General features: G+C 40.0%; 2 protein-coding genes across 2 annotated transcripts in view; one reads left to right on the top strand and one right to left on the bottom strand.

Moving 5' to 3' along the window:
* Nucleotides 1–3,893, top strand: part of SLIRP (SRA stem-loop interacting RNA binding protein) — a 4,660-nt gene extending 767 nt beyond the window's left edge. Inside the window, exons 3-4 of the mRNA XM_065635339.1 lie at nucleotides 1,382–1,489; nucleotides 3,746–3,893. Coding sequence (XP_065491411.1) covers nucleotides 1,382–1,489; nucleotides 3,746–3,805 — 168 coding nt within the window. The 3' untranslated portion in view covers nucleotides 3,806–3,893. The remainder of the gene's footprint in view (nucleotides 1–1,381; nucleotides 1,490–3,745) is intronic.
* Nucleotides 3,767–20,569, bottom strand: SNW1 (SNW domain containing 1). Its single transcript, XM_065635334.1, has 14 exons — nucleotides 20,486–20,569; nucleotides 19,272–19,425; nucleotides 17,451–17,612; nucleotides 12,486–12,581; nucleotides 12,287–12,393; nucleotides 11,343–11,447; nucleotides 11,178–11,247; nucleotides 10,431–10,496; nucleotides 9,076–9,192; nucleotides 8,577–8,718; nucleotides 6,761–6,857; nucleotides 5,812–5,929; nucleotides 4,634–4,797; nucleotides 3,767–4,558 (listed from the first exon to the last, which is right to left on the bottom strand). The coding sequence occupies exons 1-14, from the start codon at nucleotides 20,497–20,499 to the stop codon at nucleotides 4,354–4,356; spliced, it is 1,617 nt and encodes a 538-aa protein (XP_065491406.1). The 5' UTR covers nucleotides 20,500–20,569; the 3' UTR covers nucleotides 3,767–4,353.

Raw genomic sequence — 20,569 nt, 5'->3', positions numbered from 1 at the left:
GGCCTAAAAGACCTGAAGGTGTGGCTATGAACCCACAAACATTCCCTGCTGTGGGTTCATCCCCGGTCCAGAGCGAGGGGCTAGCACAGAAACCACAACCTCAGGGTGCTCAAGCTGTCAGCTGCTCATGGCTCTGCTGTTTAGATTATTTATCTTCTGAGCATGGAGATCAGGGATAATAGTATTTCATGCAGTTTCTTAAGAGCTGAACAGTCAAAAAGAAGTGTGTTCCTTTTCCACTCTGTTATGGATAAGTTGCAGGTCATTGCTGAAGTAGCAGAGGTTCTCCTACCTGCCTGTGTTTCTCCGTGTGGAGTAATGGGCTGTTAAATGAAGCTTAGTGTGTAGTGAACTTCAGTTAGTGAACTGACAGGTTTGCTATCAGACTACTTTGGAAATGGAGAAAGATAGTTTGAAATAGCCTGGTTATTTCTGGACACCGAAGCTTAGGTGTCTGCCTGCCACGCTCTGTTCCTCGGGCCCGGAACAGAATGCATTGCTTCTTGGTGAAGGCTGGCAGCTTACCGTAAAGCTGCCTCCGTCGCTGATTAAAGCTGAACTGAGGCACGTGTGCATGTTTTGATTTGGTGATTACTTCAGGGGTGTTCACTAATGCTTAATGCTGCCAGAGTACAGAAATCTGCCAGCAGTGCCACCCTCATTAAAACCTCACTGGGATACTGAAACTGGGCAGTGTGACAACAATACCCTGCGGATTAGTTTCACCAGTGTTTGGAAGTGCTGCCAGCCATGCACGACGATGAGTGAATTCAGTGGCAGAGCTGTTGTGAACTCTGATGTAAAGCTTGGGATAAAAGGCACTTTGATAGACTTGGCTCTTCTGCAATATCTCCTCTTTTATTGACAACTGTCTTTTCTGACTGGCAAATCATTATTGAAAGTAACTTTCTTTTTTTATTTTCAGAGAAGTTAGTGCTTGTCGACTTGCAGTCTGCTTTCTTAGTATCTTAAGCAGCTGCTTTGTCTCGCTGAATGCTTTTCAAGTTCTTGGGCGGGCTTATTTTCAAATCAGGCAGCCATTTAAATGTCAGTTTTGTTGTGACTGGCTTAATCATAGATAACTACTGCAGTTTGAGACAACTGGCTATGCATTATTCCAGTCTTCAGCTATAACTTAAAATCTTAAGTTTTATGATTGCTGGACTCAAATTGAAAGGGGCGCTGAACGGTGTCTGCTAGGCCCCCGCATGCTGTCAATGTCTTAAATGTAAATGTCTTAAAGCGTGAAAAAGTCTTCTGAAACAGCAAGTGTACTGATTTCTCTGACAATTTCTGAATCCTTAAATTAAATATCCATAGAAAGTTTTTAACAGCCTATGTGAACATTTCCTACTGTATTTTTTTTTAAATTGGTAACTAGGACAAAGATACAGGCTTTCACAGACGTTATTGCTGGATTAAATTCTCATCTCCACAAGACGTTCAGAATGTGCTTCAGAAGGACTCCCACATACTTGAAGGTGCCAAGGTAATGTGCTAATTCCTTTAATGAAGTAATGTAATGTGTTGAGCTCTTTAATTCTGCCTCTGGTTGGACACAATAACATCAAAATATTGCCATACTTGTTCCAAGTGTGATTAAGCATTTTGCCACTTAGTGTGCTTTTATTGTTTTTTAAATCATTAACACTTTTGTTTATTCCCTGCTCTTGACTCATTAGGTTCTGATATCATATATGTATAGATACCACAGAGATCACATACCAGAGATCAAAACCTTCTACTACACTAAGCTAAAGGAATATGAATGCACTAAAACTGTTCAGGAACTGCCATGCAACTAGTTAGTATTTGTAATACAGGTTTCTGCAGGAGGATTCCAACATCTAATTTGGATATTGTGTAGCAGGGGGAAGATGACAAAGAATGTAAAGCTAAGCTTTAAACTTCAGTGAACATTTATCATTAGCTGTCATTTTGTATGGGTAAAATCAGCTGCCTGCTTTCATCTGTTTAAGGTAACTTTAGCTTTAGTGTAGCTTTTTTTACTTGCTATCTCTAATATTTTGATGTCAGTAAAGGGAAAAATGTGATACTATTTGGCAATCTCAGGGCATCAGTGTATCATATCAAGAGACTGTGTACACAATCAGTTAAAAACCTTTGCTGTAGCACCCATACAAAGGTGTCTGCCATTGACTGGTCAGACAACCATCTCATCTGGCTTTGCTGCAGCAACTACATCCAGCAAAGAAATGGCCACCCCACCGCTTTCCAAACACTTACTTTATAGTGGTGTTGACAGATAGAAGGAAAAAAGGATATTGAGTCAATGGCTGCCCAGAGCTGTTAATAAGTTAATATGTCTCATGTCAAAATCATCAGACACTTGCCTCTAGTATGTTCACTAATTAGGGGCAGATTACTAAGGGCATTTTTTTTGTAGACTTACATGTGTTCTGGCTCACCTAGCTACTCAGACTTAGTAGTACAGAGTGAAACCATGAGCAAAACCAGGCTGGTTTTACAGACGTGATCAGTTCATGTCTTTGAATAGTTCTTCATCGTCATTCTGACAAATAGCTTCTTGTTTTGAGACTTTCGATGCTAGGAGATGGTAGCAGTAAAATGAATGGGTGAGAGATGTCAGGGATGCAGTATGTTGATTATGATAAAGTATATTGCTTGACACAGTTCATACTACTACAGAAGTGTTCACTGGTTACTTCAGGCCATATTCCTAAGAGCTGACCTGATAGTTACAACTGTGGTGCAAAAATGGAGTGGTTTGATGACTTTAGTCTTAAACTCTGACAAGCCAGGCGATTGGCTGATCCCTCATAAATTGGACTGAAAATAACTAGGATGTTATCTATATTCAATTACCAAAATAACTACTAGGAATAGCGTAGCTGGGCATTTAGCGGCAATTTCTTGGAAATTATTTTGCTACTTTTTATTCTTTAAGCTGCAAGATAGCCACATTGACTTAACTGTCTGGACTTGGAGGAGTATTAACAAGAGGTGCAAGAGCAAGAGGCTTCTTTATAGTGAAATAAAAAGCAGAAGGCAGGCAGTAGTTAGCTTTCTTCATTTCTTCGAAAATGCAAGCTTCTCTAAAAGCAAAATACAAGAGCACTTCTCCTGCTTTGCTCTAGGCTAGGTGTAGACAGTTAACTTCTATTAGTTCCACTTGAAAGCACGAGCTTTTAAGATGTACTGGGTGTTTCAAAAAAGATAGACCCAGTTTTATGGACCTGCGACTTCTTGTGGGGATACGTCGACGACAATGTTTTTCTGCCACCATTAGCGACTAGTGTGGATGACCTCAAACAGAATCACAGCAGCAGTGACCTCAATGGAAGAGACACTTTGAGAGGCATTTGGGTCAAATTCAACTATCCTCTCAATGTTGTCTGTACAGCAGGTGGAGGGAACACAGAGCATTTATTAAAAAATTTACAAAATTGATTTACTAAAACTTGATAACTCATTAAACCATTTGTGAATTTTTGTGTAATTGTAACATGTCGCCATCATGAGTTATACTGCTTTGAAATTGGGTCCATCTTTTTGAAACACCCTGTTTTTTGCTGATAGAACTAGCTGTGCAAATTCTGTTCTACTTTCCCATCACAAACTTTGCAATTGTGGTTGCAGCTCATGAAACTGAACCAGTTATAAACCTATCTTCTCCTTTCCACATGAAGGTTTTGGAAGATCAGAAATGAAAAATATCAAACCTTCTTGCCTAACTAATTTGACTCATTTCCATTTTTTTCAGCTCATTCTCAGACAGCAGTCCCGTAGAAGACACAGCCAAAGAAAGAATCAAAGTGAGTGAGTGGCGGAAGGACACTTTATTTCACTAAATGTAAAGAAACTAAAATAAAGATTACTGAGAAACTATGAATATTTGTTTTAAAACAGAATTGAGCTGTTTCCCTTCCTTGTTCAAATAAGCCGTATAGCCACACTAAAGAAAGACTGAGTCAAACTCTCTAGCATCCATTACAGGGTAAGACAGTAATTATATACAGCAGAAAAGTTGTTAACAGATGAAATAACACTTTAGCTACCTACAAAACCTAAAGCTGTAGGAAGGGGCTACATTCTTATCCTGAGATGCTGGGCAACAGAGAATCAGCAAAGTCAGAGCACTTGCTAAAGAACAATTCCCTTGTGAAATGTTTCAAAGTGGTCTCCGTTCCTCCACTCTCCAGGGGTAGCTGTCCTATATAGGATTAGTGTGTGTACATATATCCACACAACACAAGAGCTGTGAACTGCTGTATTACGCCATCCCCCTATATACCTCCGATATTAAAAATGCCTTTTCCATGAAGTCCAAGCTTGTAGTCCATTTCTCCACTACTCAAGGAGCAGAGACATTCAGTCCTTCCTCCTCTTTTTTGAATCATGCTCATGTTCTTTAGGGCGGCTGCTATCTGATGGCCGTTTAGAACCACCGTGTTGCTTAGCTTCTTCCAGAAACTTGTCCAAACCAAATGGATCCTCCTCAAATTGAACTGGTCCATCTCTGCCCCTCCCCCTGGTGTTACGATCAGAGTTAGAAAACTCTTTCTCAGGAACAAACCTGCAGGAGGAGAGGTGATGCTCAGTTGACTGTCACTTTGGAGTATCAATTAATATTATTTCTTTATTTCCTTACCTGTTGGTCTTTATTCGAGCCTCTAAATCATCACCATAGATGTCCTTATCCACATTTTTACTTGGCCTGTAGATGTTTTGGGCCATATCCTTACCACTTCTCCAAGGTTGGTCATAAACATTATAAATTTCATCCTCTCCTCCAGCAAAACCACTGTCCATACCCTGTGAAGAAGAACAAACAGCAGTGTAATACAACTGAGCCTGGAAAAGTTCAGCTAATTTAACATCAAGATCTACTGATGGTGTCACACACATACACAAAGATGGCATTGTGTGATTTACTGTCGATTTCAAATGAGTTCAAGCACTTCATCAGGATATGAGTGGTTTTGGGTCTGGCATTAAGTACAGAGAACATCAGGCAATCATTACAAGCCTCTGTCAGGTCCACTTCTGCTCTTCCAGAAGGCAACAGGAAGGGTTACAGGCCATTCATTTTTCAGAGTAATGGATCATTTCAGTCTGCCCTGCAAGTACAGCTGTCTATAATAGCCAAGTACAGCCATACAGAAATGTATATTATTCAGAATTTCTGGAAAACATTATTTAAGCTGACTGATCCAAATCACAGAGGCTTATGTAAACTGTGAAAGTAGAAGAAGTGCCTGCTTGTTCACTTTTGATTCATCAGCTTTCCCTTCTGCCTGCAAGTCTTTCACTGGAGATGTGAAAAAGAATGCTTGACAAACTATTCAGGGACTTTCTGAAGCCTAATCTAATTTTAATCTCTGAATAGTACAAAGTTCAGGGAAAATAAATGTTGCTGTTAACTATATCTTCAGAAGGATTTTTAACATGAGCAATAACAGGAAGCTTTTACTTGCTTCTCTCTCAGAGCAGGTTTTCCTTATTCAGTCAGTACATTTGTACAAACAAAGAAAATTAGGTCACTGCAGCTTGAAGGCAAAATAGCTTCTTTCTCCCCAGTCCCCAGTGAGAAAAAACGCAACAAACCCACTTTAATCCAGTTATACATTCAGGATATTCCCTTTTTGTTGCATCAGCTATGGATAAAGGAGATCAATAGTTTCCCTGCCAGTTATGTACAGACCCCTCTCAGAGTGCATCTACACCATCCATGAGAACAAAATCCCTTTAGTATTGCAGCCATAGCCCCTGAGGAAGGATGAGCATGTTCTCACAGAAAGCTACACAGCTGTGAAAAGGTATTTTTACCTTGGTCTGGTTGAACAGCCTCTGGTCATACTGGACTTCATTGGATGGCCTGGGGTTGGGTACCCCTAGGGCAATAACTTCACTGATATCTCTGTTCTCATTTCTCTGCAGCTTTGACCTGAATTAAGAGTGTTAAGTTTTATTAGGTCAGTAAACCATACTCCTGACATACTCAACTGCAACCTGATCCTGAATTAATTACTAACTATTTGCTTCAGGAACCTGATTTTGACTATTGCCCTTCCTTACTAGGTAACATTTGAAATTTGTCTCCTGGCAAAGGAAACATTTGCGAAAGTTATGTTCAGCTGGGCATGACATTTAAATTTGCTTTCTACTATCTCAAATTTACATCAAGCTGACCTGGTCTAAAACGTCATATTTATTTTTTGCAAGAACTAGTGTAATTATATTCTAGGAAGGCTGAGCAATCTAGTTTTAAGATGTTAGAGATTTTCAGCCTCCGGAAACCATTTGTGCTCAGAAATCTCACTGGCTTGGGCAAACAAGACATTTCAGCCTACACGCATAAATCTAAGCTTACTTCAAATGAACAGTTTCCAGAAACAAAGCCACTAACAATATTCTGGTCTCACTGAAGTTAGGGAATCAAGGTTTCAACCTTTGCTGTCAGCATGTTAATTAAATCTGAATATACAGAAGTTCTGCTAAAGAAAAACCCACCCCAAACCAACAACCCCCCATTCCTCCATTCATCTGGAAAACTCTAAATTTAGAAGAGCGTACTGCAGTGTTTCAACACAGTAATGCCATTTCATGCAATGAATGAACCGTGAACACCAGGTTCCGGTGTGAACCATGGAGTATCTCCACAAGGTAAAATTCAGACACTTGCATCAAGCAAAAGGAGAAAACCGAGCGTAACACTTTCCCCAGTGTGGAAGCCAGTGCCAGTACAGGAATAAGGCAGCTTTCTTCTGCGACTCACCTTTTGTCAGGGGCTGCCCTGGAAAGATTTCTGTCATGCTGTCTCTCTTTGCGCCGGTCATGTCTGATTTCATCTCTTTCTCTAGCTTCACCATCCTCTGAACAAACGCAAGATTGCTCATTAAAGACAAATATTTGAAGAATGAATTAACTATGCCACAGACATTGGTACAGTGATCCAATTCAGTATTCTTTTACAGAGATGACCCTTAACACCACTTAAACTGTTACACTTTCAACAAACAAAACACATGGAAAGCCACAGCTTTCTTATGCCACAAGCAATTAACTGTCCTTGACAAGAGAGTTAAAACAGGCATATCCAACAACTATGTTTTCTAACTTTCAAGAGCTTAGAATATTCTTTCATCTAGGAATTAATATTGTAAAACACCTACAGATCATTGTATCATACTTTTAAGTGTAAAAATACTGTTCAAACATGCAGGCATCGAAGCACCTTGAAGAATGTTCTGTGACTCACTATCACAGAATCACTCAGGTTGGTAGGGAAAGGAGTCTCTAACTCAGCCTCCTGCTGAAAGCAGGATCAATGCTGAATGAGTTCAAATCAGGTTGCTCGGGCTTTGCACACTCAGCTGGGGAAAACTTCCAAGGGCAGAGATTGCCACCCTCCCTGGGCAACTTCTTCCCACTGCTTATTTTCCTCATGGTGAAAATTTTTCTCCTTGCATGTAGCTGGAACCTCCTGCTTCAACTTTTGACTACGGTGTTATTCTTCCACTGTACAGCGTAGTGAAGAGCCCTTGTCAGTATGGAAAAGCTTCCATGAGGTCCCCCCAAAGCCTACCTTCTCCCAGCAGAACAAGCTTCATTATCAGCATCTCCTCACTGAGCAGACACTCTAGCCCCTGACCATTGTGGTGGCCTTACACTGAACTCGTTCCCATTTATCAATGTCTGTCTTGTACCTGGGGACCCATAACTACACCCAGTATTCCAGATGCAGTCTAACAGGTCACCAGTAAAAGGAAATGATTACTTCCCTTGACTCACTGGTAACACTCCTGCAGAAGCTGCTTAGTATGCCCTTAGCATTACTGCCACCAGGGCACACTGCTGGCCTACGTTCAGCACATTGTCCACTAGGACCCCCAGGTCCTTCTCAACAAGGTGACTCTCTCTAGACGACCAGTCCCCAGCCTGGTGGGAACAGGTTAGTCCATCCCAGCTGCAGGATTTGGCATTATATGACCATAACCTCCACCTTTTAGTAATAACAGGAGACTGTAACTGCTCTGTAAGTTCAGCATCTTGATCCTTGAAATGTCATTTCAATCATTATCACAACGGTTATGATTTAGGTTAGCAGTTTTTGGGCCTAGTGGCCAACCGAACTATGGTTCTGCAAGACCAGTTATAACAATGCAAGAGACAGAATATTGCATTTCCCATATTTGAAAACTTAAAGATTGTTTAGTTCTCGTAAACAAAGTCACTCTTCATCTGCAACAAGCCTTTTCAAAATAAAAAATAATTAGAACAGTCCATAAAAGCCATTGCTTGTACTGATCGGTTAACAACTCTGAAATTCTCAACAATGTCCTAAACCTGTATACCCTGACATACTGCTATGAGGTTCAAATTCAGGTCCCATCAGACCACCCAGTGAATTAACCAAATTCACTGGCTTATCAAGTAAAGACATGAAGAACAGACATCACGCTTAGAAATTACAGTTCATATTTAGGTATTGTAAATTCTTGGTTATTTCTCCAAACTCAGACTTCAGATTGTGCTAGGAAAACAAAACAAAATAAAACCCAACATAGCATCTTAATAACATACAAATGTACCTTTTTCAACATGGGTTTTGATCCCTGCTCTTCTCTCCCTGGCTTTCTGAGCCATTTCTCTGAGCTTTTCTTCATGTTTCTCTTTTTCTTTCTGAGCCATCTTCCTCTCCACCTGGGCACGCATCTCTACAGCCTCACGAGCCTGCACAGATAAGACACAGTTAAGATGAGAGAAAGCTAGCACCTGGGATGCGAGCAGATCTTTTGTCATGGAGTTATCTGGTAAACAGGGCAGGAATCAAGCCACAAAGGTGAAGTTCAATGCCAAACACCCACACCAGTTAGATCTGAGAAACAAAACCCATGACCACCAGTAGTTTAACCCACACTGAGCCAATGATTCAAAAATACTGTGGATAAAATCTCATGTCTTATGTTTGGCCAAGAAGCAGGACAAATCAAAAAGCTATAGCCTATTCACAGTTGATTTTTCCAAGGAAATAAATATACAAAGAAGATAAAACCACATGGAACAAAACGGTTTAGACAACGACCTGACCTTTCTGTCAGCTATGTAGAGAGCCTCAGCAAGCTTGGCAAAATTTTCGTTAATATGAACAGTCTGTAGTCCTCTGCCATCTGCAGCCAGACGCTTGTCTAATGGAATGGTGTAACCCTACAGTGGAAACAGAGGCAGTTAATCACAGAAACTAACTTATTCGTGGCAACAAACATCATTATATTTATTGTGTAAGAAAACAAAAACACACACAAAATTCACAACCCATCATCAGCACACCTCAATGGATCTTTTATATGTACTTCAAATTCATACCAGGTAATACTATGCTCCCCTCCAGTTCCACTCTCTCCAAATCTGAATCACAATTTTCCTTCAAGTTACATCTTAGTACAAATGACAATTTTTGATTGATAAGGTCTACTCTTTTTAATAGCTTTCCCAGCCCCTAAGCTATTTGTGCTTAAAAACTGTTTTCCCTAAACTGTTAAAGATGTTAGCTGATTCCAAATGAGAAAGGGGGAAGGCTGCCAGCAAAAGCAGAGACACTAAACGCCAATTTTGCCTTCAAAAGCTGAAACCTTAAAGTATTTATAGATGATATTTTAAGATTTTTTAGAGAGCTCTACAAAATTTTTTTGCTTTGGTTTTAGCATCTGTAACCTAAAATTTGATCTACTAATTAGTGTCAGTCCCAGTTATACAGCTGTGTTGGGGTAGGAAAAAAACCCGACATCCAAACATGCAGCTTTTCCTTCCTCCCTTTGAAGAGGCTGCCTCACAACAACAGCTTGATAAGTTTGAGAATGATTAGACCAGTTCCTGCAGCAAATTATAAATTCTCCCTTCTCTCTGAATATAAACATACTGGCTGATAAAAATCAAAGGGACAGAACATACCTGCTCAAACAAGAATTAAGAATAGCTAAGCTAACCAGTGATGAAAATGAAGTAGTAAAATAATGCAACAAGACCTTCCCAGAAATTTGGACTGCAGTATTAAAACGAAACATGCTTAGTTCTCTGGGAATTACGCTTCCCTTTTTCAGTTTCAATGGCTTTACTTTGTGGGCTCCAGAGACTTTGGTTTCAGACTCCATATACTCCACTATTATGGGGATTTTAACTAATGCCATTTTTTCCACTCAAAATACATAATCTCTACCATGAAGTAATAAGCTATCTCTCCGTTCTACACTCCTGTCAATTTGACAACCGAGATATGCCAAAGAGAAAAAACCTGAGCTGTACAGTTGTGTGTTCTCCATACTGGAAGCAGCCATTTTACCTAACTCTAGAAGTTTAAAACCAGTATTATTCAAGCTTAAATTATTCCTAGCAGTCTCCCACCAGAGTGCAACATTAGAAAGGTGAATTTATGACAACTTAATTACCTTTGCATTTTTCCAGTTTGAAATGCATGGAGGAATTTTCCACTCTTGCTGCTCTTTCACCGTCATCTGATTTAAGAGAGAAGCAAAGTCATCTTTAGGTTTAGAGCAAAAGCAAATACTGTTTTCTTTCTCAAAGGTAGCTATGAAACTATGGAAACAAATTAGAGTGCAAAGTTCAGGACACTGCTACAAAAAGCCCAATCCTTCTTAGCAGCAATAATGTACCTTTGCCAAAACTGAATAAAGTCATGACAGCTTTTCAGACATCCTTGTGACATTCATCACATAGACTGACTCACAACAAGCTTGTTAACATGCACAGCTAACGGCAGTTCAAGTTGTAAGAAACTCATGAACCATCATCACACTCACCTCTCAGAAGGAAGCCAAGCCTTAGTAACACAAGTTTGTGTTACTAAGGATTAGCTTAATAGTATTGTCTAAAAGCAGTATCAGTGTACCAAGGCTAAAGCCTCAAGCAACTCATTCCATGCCATGGACAACTCCAGCACTGCAGCCTTGCATGAAATGTATGAGAAATCTACTCAACCTCTGACAAGGTACATAGGAGAGAACTTTCAGAACTACCCCAAAAAACCCCCAAAGATGCACCAGGCACCAAGTTTATCACTTGACATCCCATCAAAAGAACAATAAAGAGAAGAAGCACAAAAATGAACTAGACCAAAGTAGAATTTGTGAATCCATCTAGAATTCAAAACTGAGAACAGCTATGGCATTTCATACCTTTCTACTAGGAGAGTGCATTACAGGCGCTGGAGGAGAAGGTGGTCCACGCGGAATCTTCTTGTTAATTCTGAACAATTAAGAAAACAAATACAATCAGCATGTTGTAAATGGAAATAAACTATAGAATCTTTTATTTGCCATGAAGAAGTTTTGAATAGTTACTTGAATCTTGGAGGCTCCATAGGGTCCTTCTGCATTTCCACCATCCGAATAACTCTCTGTTTTGCTCCAGAGTTGAAGGCAACACCTTGCTGGGATGGTGTGTACCTGAATAAAACAATCGAAGCACTCAGTTTTCTGCACACAGCTGGATACTCCTTTCCCACCTCCATTTTCACTCAGTTCACTGCTCTAGCTGCATTTTCACTTCATCCACACCAGTTTAAGACTTTTCCACTGTGAATGCCAGGAGGAGGTAACTGCACAGAGGATACTGGACTGAATGCAGAGAATCAACTATACCAGACAGAATATATCTGCCCAGGGCTATATTCTCCTGTTTCAACCTAGATTCCAAAGCAGAAGAAACAAACTAAAAGAGTACACAAAGCATGTCACAATACTCTTTGCCTATGTCTGTGAATCCCTAGTGAATATTAGTGGTTATTAAGAATCTCTTCACATACTTTTTTGCAGAATTCACGTCAGGCCAAGTCTAACCCTGCCATGGAATTTTTCTGTGGTGGCAGCAGAAAATCATCAAAAATAAGTACCAGCCTCCTGGTAATTCCAAGTCTTTCCAGTTGCTCATTTTATATAATGGAAAAACCTTGTTACATGCCTTGTCTTGGGTTGAAACTCCCAGTAAAGACTCTGTTTCCAGGACAGCATCATTCACAGTGCTCCCTGACAAATGTATATTTTGTTCTTCTAACAATAACCCTTCCACAACGTGCCACAACTCATGACATATTAAGACATTTTTCAACACACTTCAAACTAGGTTATCATTAGTGGGTTAATTCAAAATACATAAGCCAGTTTCATATTACTTCCAGAAGAATAGAATTCAAGAGGAATTTATGTTCTCAGAAATTAAAGGAATATCCTAATTTTAATCAATTTTACATGTAGCAACATCTTGCACACGCACCAGCGCTACATACCGAATGTACTGTGCAGGAGCTAGTTTGTCAGCGGCTCGAACTGGCATGGCTGCTGCAATTTTTTGGGAAACTGATTTCTCCAAGGCTGCTCTTGTCTTCTCTGTTATCTGAAGGCAGAAGTACCACAAAATGCATCTCAACACAAATGCAAGACACACAATATACCTCTGATAAGTATGTACATCAGTGCATATAATACCTCTCTAATTGTCTCCTCATCCGGTCTTTGCAGTTCAGGATCGTCCACATTCATGACCTCTTTTGGCACAAGATCTGTGTATTTGCTGTAAATAATCTGAAAGACAGTGTATTTTATTGGTGCTGGCAAATATGAATAAATGTACATATTTCAAAGGAAATGTCTCAGGCTTAGATTATACTTTAGGTACTAATTAAAACTTATATACAACTCTAAATACATTATAATTATATATTCTTCAATGACTCCCATAGAACAGGAATATACTCTAGACCCCATTTTACAGATGGAATAATCAAAGAAAAGAAGCAATTTGATTAAATATAATCATGTAAATCACTCTAAGAGCTGGGATTAGACACCAGTTTCCTGCTTCCATTTCCTATTGTTTTCCTTATACAGGCTCCCCAGACAGAGAAATCCACAGTTGTACTTCTGTTTTCAAGGATTAATTAACAATTTGATACAAACTGGTTTTTAGCGTCTAGGTTTTTTCATTACATTTGCTATGTCCTTGAAAAAATAAATGCTTGAGAAATAATTTCTTTACACTTTCCCCTCATATAGGTACTTCAGTCTTCATACAACACGCTGTGACTAGCCTTAAGCCCCAATTTTCAGTGTTTCAATGAGGGGAAAGAACACTATCAGATGGCTATAGTGAAAAATTTATTGTGTTACATTTATGTTTCACATTTGTCCAACAAAGTAACATCAGAAAGTCTTAGTTCAAAGGGCTAAAAGTCATTACAACTATTATTTCAAGTTAATTATAAAGTGCATATGCAGCTATGAGACTGACCTTTAGCCTCAGCATTAATTCGTCACACAAGAGCTTTTTACTGCTTCTCATCCTTCACTCCTAAAATTTTAATCCTTTAAATTAGTACCAATAGTATCCTGGCTTCTCAGACGCTGAATGAAGGACAACTGAAGAACACTGTTCCTCTAAAGTAATTAACTCTAAGTCCAAATGTCTTGCTGCCTGAAGAACAACGTATGCTGAAAGAGCTCAGAGTATTCCAGAAGACAAAGAATAATTAAAAAAAAAAAAATCTAAGAGGTGCTCTAAAACCAGAGTACACTGAGGTACAAACGAGCTACATAAACTAGTTAAACCCTAAAATATTGCATGCAAGTGGCAAGCTGCATTAATGTGGAAGAAATCCATAATATGGATTAAACTAGCCTGAAAATACCAAAATTTTTGTCTTCAGCAAAAATCCGATACTCTTGCATGCTCCGAGTCCTTTTTTGAAGCAATATAGGCAGGCAGAAAAAGATGTCGCACTACGTTGTTTTTCAACATATTTACCTTATTTTAACAGCAACGTAAAGTATGCCCATTCGCTACCATTCTTCATCTATGAAATTTAAAAGGAAGCATCAGCCTATGTTTCAGATATTTCATTTTGATTGCTACCGAAAAGCAGAATCTCCTAGGCAGAAACAAAACACTCAATTTTTGGTACAGCTAGATGATCCCTTCTCTGGCTGGGGCAGCCTTAACAGGCAGCAGTTAGAAATCTGCATGCCAGTGCCATCAGGAACGGAACAATCTTACCTAACTAGTTGTGTAAAATACTGTACCTCATGGTAGGGTTTAGACATCAGTCACACTCAGACTTTCACAAGACACCTGATAGAGGCAAGTGTCTTGACAGAAATGTCTTAATTTGTAACACATAAATCCCTCTCCTCAACATATTTTATTCTACATATCCAGAGCAGCCCTGTACAGTGCTCCTCAGTCCTACACGTAAATTGAGAAGCTACCATCAGGCATTCCAGAATGAATTCCTTCCTTGTCAAAGAATGGTTTCTCCATATGAAGTACATAGCATTTTAGAAGTCATTACAATTACCTGGTTGGAAGCCTGGCACACGCACCAGAGAAAAAAAATAGCAATAGGTTCTCAAACCAAGCTCTACCACAAATGTAAATACATTATGAGTTACATACTTTTGATTATTTTAGTTATATTCATGTTCTCTTAATCCGTTCTATCGCTGTGACAGGAGTTCCTTCAACAACAGAACTAGTCTCCTGTGAATGTTTCAGTTGAGTTCACCACCTTGAGAAAAAACTGTAGACAACATTTTTTTTTTCTCCTTTAACATCTAAGCTGCAGCCTTGGGCCACTAAGAAGAAATCCAACTCCTGCACAGAAAAATCAGCCTTGCCAGAAAAAAGTAATGTACCTATTAATTGCAATCCTTGATTTCACTCTCTCTTCTGTCTTAATAAAAACACAGGAAGCAATTATATGTCCTTATTTTCCTAATGAGGTGAGAGGGCATTAGTCTCACCAGAATATATCAATTATTGATGTATTATTTTAGCCTGGCTTTTAGTCACATGAGTAGAGAACGTATCGGAAGAATCTATAGCAGCACAAGAGCTAACCACACAGCTAATGCTGGAAATCCTTCTTCTGGACAACCAGATGGAACTCCATCCTCGGATCCATAAGGTCATGTGTCCAGGCTCATCAACATTATCCAGCATTTTGTGTCTAGCAGACTTTCTGCCAGCCTCAAACAGGAGGCTTGTCAAACTAACTCATTTATGTCAGCATTTTTCAAGGAAAATTCTCTGAAGCAACTGTTTTTTAAACATGTAAAGGAACAGATGCGAGAGAGATGAACCACTGCAATAGCAGAAACTGCTGACAAGCCACCGAGATACAGGGTCCGAGTGATAGAACTGCTGCCTCTACAGGAAGGCAGAATATTAAATTCAACTTCAAAAAAATCCATAAGCTGTAGCAAAAGCAAAATTTACTTCTTAACTCAGACCAAACAAGTAGCTCACAGAACAGGATCGGAAACTCGATCTCATTTCTGGCAGGCTGCTGAGCATCTATTTCTCTCAGAGCTAAGTATTAAGATTGAATAATTTTTGAATTATGACTGCAGCTCTTAGGATAATGAAACTTCTGTATGTAATCCTACTGACACAGTACTATCAGAAGTTCTCTCCTACAGAAAATATTCCACCAATATTCAACACAGATCACTGAAGAACTGCTCCCTATGAGATCTCTGCTAATGCTTTCTCTCTCCTGCAAAACAAATCAAGCAATAGTAGTGAAATTGTTTCAAATATCTCATTTTCCCTCAGTTTAACCCTGATCCTTGAACCACAATACTTAATTTTTATCCTCAGCATTTACATCCAGCTGGATGCAATCAGAATCAAGCTGATCCAGAAGGCAGAGCTTAGGCTTAGGAAACCCAAATACCAATTCTACACGGTCTGCTTTTGGAAAAAACACTCATCTCTTGCATCCTGGTGAGTACAGCCACAAAATGAGAATATTACTGCTTCCTTATAAATGCCATACGGAAAGTGAATGAATGCTGGTACAGATCTTCATGAATTGAATATGACAAATGTTAACAGCTTAAATTTAACTTCACCTGTTCTAAGTATATTCCTGATGCTGAACCAAATAAGTCACAGTGAAAGATTAGTCACTTTTTGCCTAAGGCATACTATCATTTCCAGTTCTTTTTCAAACATACTTAGATTCCTATCTGAGTGGTTCTATTGTATGAATGTTAAACCTCATCCTACAGGTAGGCAAGGATGTACTTAACAAGTTGTACAAATACTGTGGTATTTTTTTGGTTTTGTTGTTCTTGTTGTGTTTATCAGTACAATTATTAATTCTTGTCTACTTATCTACTCGAAATTACTTCTTCTGCTTTGGGATAAGTCAAATTTCTATTTAGTATCAAGTATCAAATATTTCGCATTACAAGATTCTGTAGAAGTAGTTAATATTTTAGTACCTTCCTCTTGACAAATAAAGACACTCATTTAAAACAACAACAAAAAAATCTGTTAAAAAAAAGATAGATTCCTCTGATATTCTTAGAATTCTCACCCTATTTTTTGTTTGAGAGGTAAAGTTCACCTTTTGTTTTTCTGTTTAGATAGGTTTTTTCCCTTCCTTATTTACAGTAAGACATGAAGCATTTTACATACCAATAAGCTTTTTAAGGCATCCTAAATTAAAGCTGGACAGGTCAAATTATTTTGAAAACAGCTATTCATATCTTTCCACTAAAAAAGCCTCTGGAGTTAACCTTCTTTCTAGATTTTCTTTGCGTTAGCCTATTCTTTACAGGAGATGCTTGCTATAACAAGCAGCTGGTCAAACATTTGGTCATGGCTTAGCAGTTTTTTAGCCCCCAACTCCTGCTTAAGAGAATTCAAGTTTTAATGTAGTCTACTGTTACATTTGAAAAGACAGATGTAGATACTCCTCAAAGTCATTGTCAGAGACCCAAGTAACTGGTCTCCTCAGTACTAGTTAGGACTTCAAGATAAAGAGTCATCTCTTCGTTTTCAAAAAGGCAACTGGAAAGTTGGTTCCCATTGAACTTGCTGAGAATCTTGCCATCACTGAACTTAACACAACAATTTTGGAGTATAACCACTGCCAATACTTTCTGCTACCATCAAAAAATAAAATTAAAAAACAAAAGAGCACTCAATGATACTGAAAACAGCCAGAAACTTCAAATGTTAAATGAGCGAGACAAAAGGTGTTGTATTCTGAAAGCTGGACTGTGTTTTCTTATTTGTGTGGTGGTGGTTGTTGTTGGTTTTGTCCCCCATCTCTACACACTGAAATGAGGCTGCCTGTGATCAGGCTGGTTTTCAGTTTCTTGCCTTCGCTGGAAAGCTCTCCAATGAAAGCTACTGAGCTATCAGGTAAGTTTCGTGTAGAGGCTCTCACCACTTTTGCCTTAACTTTAATTACATAAGGGAGAATATCACATAGTGATCCTGGCCAAAATGCCCATGTCTGTCTGACTTTAAGAAAGCAGGACTGTAGCTCAAGGAGGCAATCCACTTGTCTAATGCCAGATCAATGAGTTTAAGTATATACAAGGTGTACATATCACTTCTCCAGGTATACATGCCAGCCTATATATTTGAAGAAATCTTACCTTGTCCTTTGATTGTCCTTGTCGAGCAATTGCATCATACTTTATTTTTCCTTCTGCATCCACCTGCACAGCCAAAGCATTGGACATTTTCTTCTTTCGGCCCATATCCAATGGATATTGGGCCACATGAATTTCTGGGAAAGCACCCCCATCTCCAAAATCCTACACAAAACAAGAAGTAGTGAATGACTGAAACACAAAAATATGGCATAACATTTGCACAGGTGGAAAATAGAATGAAAGAGTGGACTGTTTTTAGCAAAACAAAATATTGCCAGAATGCTCTAGTAACTTTATTATTTTACCTGGTAAGAGAGCATGGGACTACAGAATTTACTGAAAGAAAAGATACTGAAGTGCATAGACACCTTGCAGTAACTATTCCCTGCACAAAATCTTCCACTCAATGTCCCACATTCAACAGTAAGTTACAGAATCAATGTTAAAGTATTAGGCAGAACAAAACTCACATAATTCCTCATATTTTTGCATAACTCTTGATCTATTAAGAACAGATTTTGTTTTTTCGGTTACAGTATTCCAGGATCACTGAACAAAGTTTATACTTTGGAAACATTTATAGCTCTTCAACAATGTGCATTTGAGGCAGAAAGGAGCCCTTAACAGTCTTTTTGAGATGTGTATCACTTTGTGGCCCAGAGATCCTGGAAGCTTTTTGAAAATCTTCACCTGACTTCTTAAGAAGTTCTTTTGCTACCACTTAAAAAGAATAAGCACCAAAATATTAACTTTAGTAATAAACCATGTAGGGAGGGAACTAAAATGAAGGTATAATTTTTAATATGCTGCACTTTATTAAATGCTGAACCTACATGAAAATGTTTTACTTTAGAGAACGACCAGAACTACTACCTGAAGTCACCTGCTCTTGCACTAATGCATCACCATGGTAGTGTTGAGTCTATCTTTACAAGAATGGAACTCAAGCATAAATGAAGGCAACGCTGTCACCAGCTCATGAAAGGATGGCATTTGGGGACAATGCAGGATCATACACGAATTAATGTATCAAAACCTCAACAGCATGCCATGTCCTAAGAACACTGGCTCCTGACTTACAAGAGCAGGTTTCAGATGTTATTATCAAGTACCATTTCAGAATCTTTTGTGGCTCAGTAAGAAACTGTACTAAAACAATTTTGTAATGAGAGTTATCCAACTCTATTTTCCCTTCTACCTTTCGACATTTCCAGATGAAATTACATTAAATTGGCAAGGATTACAGCTAAATACACAGATCACTGTCCAGAACCCTTTTTCCAGTAACATACTTAAACAATGAATATTTGACACATTTTTAAGTTTCCTTCCAACTCTAACATTTTTCTCCCTCACTAGCAGCTATCTTTTGTTACATTAATAATAGAATACGCAAGTATTCTCTTATCTCATATACACATGTTCACTTATTTCGGATATAACCTGGAACACGTATTTTACAAATAATGACAGGGGAACAATACAGATGTCTTAATCAGAGGATCCTTGCCTTCACATTGTAAGCTGAAAGGACCATAGACCTATTTCCATATTACAGTATAACAGTCTCTGAAGGGAAGAATCCTTATAACATCCTGTTTACCAAAGGTTGTAAATAATCTGGTGAGGTAAAACGATTTCCCCCAAACCAAGAAAATATCCAACAGTCTGGATGGAAATTCTGCACCTGGTAAGGCTTTGCACAATTCTGTGCTACACTCAAGATGCTCAGAGTTTATTTCTACTCCAGAAAACATACTTCCTCCCCACCCCCCGCATTAGGAGAGACACTACTACTACAATGTGAATTTAAATATCTACCTCTAGCACCCGTGGTATCCATCCTTTCCGGTAACCGTATGGGGGAGGTTCCCTTCGTGATGAGACTAGAGCAGTCTGCCTGGATCTTTGAGCTCTTGCTCTTTCTTCTAGCTCAAGCTGGTCTTGAGACAGCTGGGTTGGAGCAGGTAAAAAACTGCACACCCACAGTCAGCCACCAAAAAAAGAGAGACATAAAAAGTTAATTCTGATAATTTCACCCAGTAACACTCACCTATGCTTCAGTCTACTACTAAATTATTATTTTCTCTACAATCACTCCATGCAGATTAAGAATCAATTTATGAAATTTGAGTATTGTGCTCATAAACCAGCGGGCCATAACTCCTGTGATTGCAGGGGTAAAAGCAACGTGCACTCCCGCAGCATTCTAGAAGATCTCTACAAAATCTGATGTTAAATTAATCCACATTCACATCTTGTTTGAATGCGAGTGTGTGACAATGCCCATTCTCCAACAAGAATGTCACACAGCACTGTGTATTCTTTCCACCACTACGGAGCAGCAGAAGAAAATAGGCCCTTAGTCCCAACAACTTGCGCTTCCTTTCTCTCAAGGCAAATGCCCATAAAAAGATCTGTCAACAAGCTCCTTCCTTAACGCCAGACACCTCCTGGTCGAGGCCAATTAGTCGAAACATAATTTCTTGACTTCCCATTTTCCAGCTCGACCAGACTGCGGGGCCCTTCTCCGTGCTGTTCAAGGACGCGTTCCCCTCCGAGAGAGCCGGCCTTGCGGGGCAGACCACCGAAGCTGCACTCCCGGGGCTTGCGAGAGATGCAGCAGCTCGCCACAAACACCCTTCGCCCTCGCTCGCGGTGGAGACGCCGCGGACCCGGCCACCCTCGCCGAGGCAGAGCAGCCCCTCCTGCCCGCAGAACACACGCCAGGGAGGCAGAGCCCTGACCCAGAGGCAGCGCCAAACACTCCTCACGCCGGGGCACGACAAAGCAGCACAGGCCAGCTCGCCCGGCCCCACCAGCCCCGACTCGGCCCCCGCCGCCCTCCCTCAGGCCGCGGCCCGGCCTCCTCCCCGGCCGGCGGGCCCACCGCCCAGGAGAGGCCGCGGCCTCGCAGCGCGCTCCCGAGCGCGGCCTCTCTTGTGGGCCGGAGCCTCGCAGGGCGGCTGGGAAACCGCAGGCAGGCCAGGGAGCACAGCCACCAATGCGGGCTAGCCGAGGCCAGCCAGACGCACCTGGTCAGCGCCATCTTGCCGCCTCCGTCGTCTTCCCAAGCGCCAGGCCGCGGGGCAGGGGACGGACAGGCGGGGGACGGGGCG

The sequence above is a fragment of the Caloenas nicobarica genome, chromosome 5 (genome assembly GCF_036013445.1).
Source record: "Caloenas nicobarica isolate bCalNic1 chromosome 5, bCalNic1.hap1, whole genome shotgun sequence".
NCBI lineage: Eukaryota > Metazoa > Chordata > Aves > Columbiformes > Columbidae > Caloenas > Caloenas nicobarica.
The sequence above is the reverse complement of the archived record's forward strand: the minus strand, read 5'-3'. Positions and strand labels throughout refer to the sequence as shown.

Coding starts and splice junctions, on each gene's coding strand:
- SNW1 (XM_065635334.1), bottom strand. Junction 9,193..10,430: donor CAAACTGGAAAAATGCAAAG/GTAATTAAGTTG, acceptor TTTCCACTGTAG/GGTTACACCATTCCATTAGA. Junction 4,798..5,811: donor GGCTGTTCAACCAGACCAAG/GTAAAAATACCT, acceptor TCTTCTTCACAG/GGTATGGACAGTGGTTTTGC.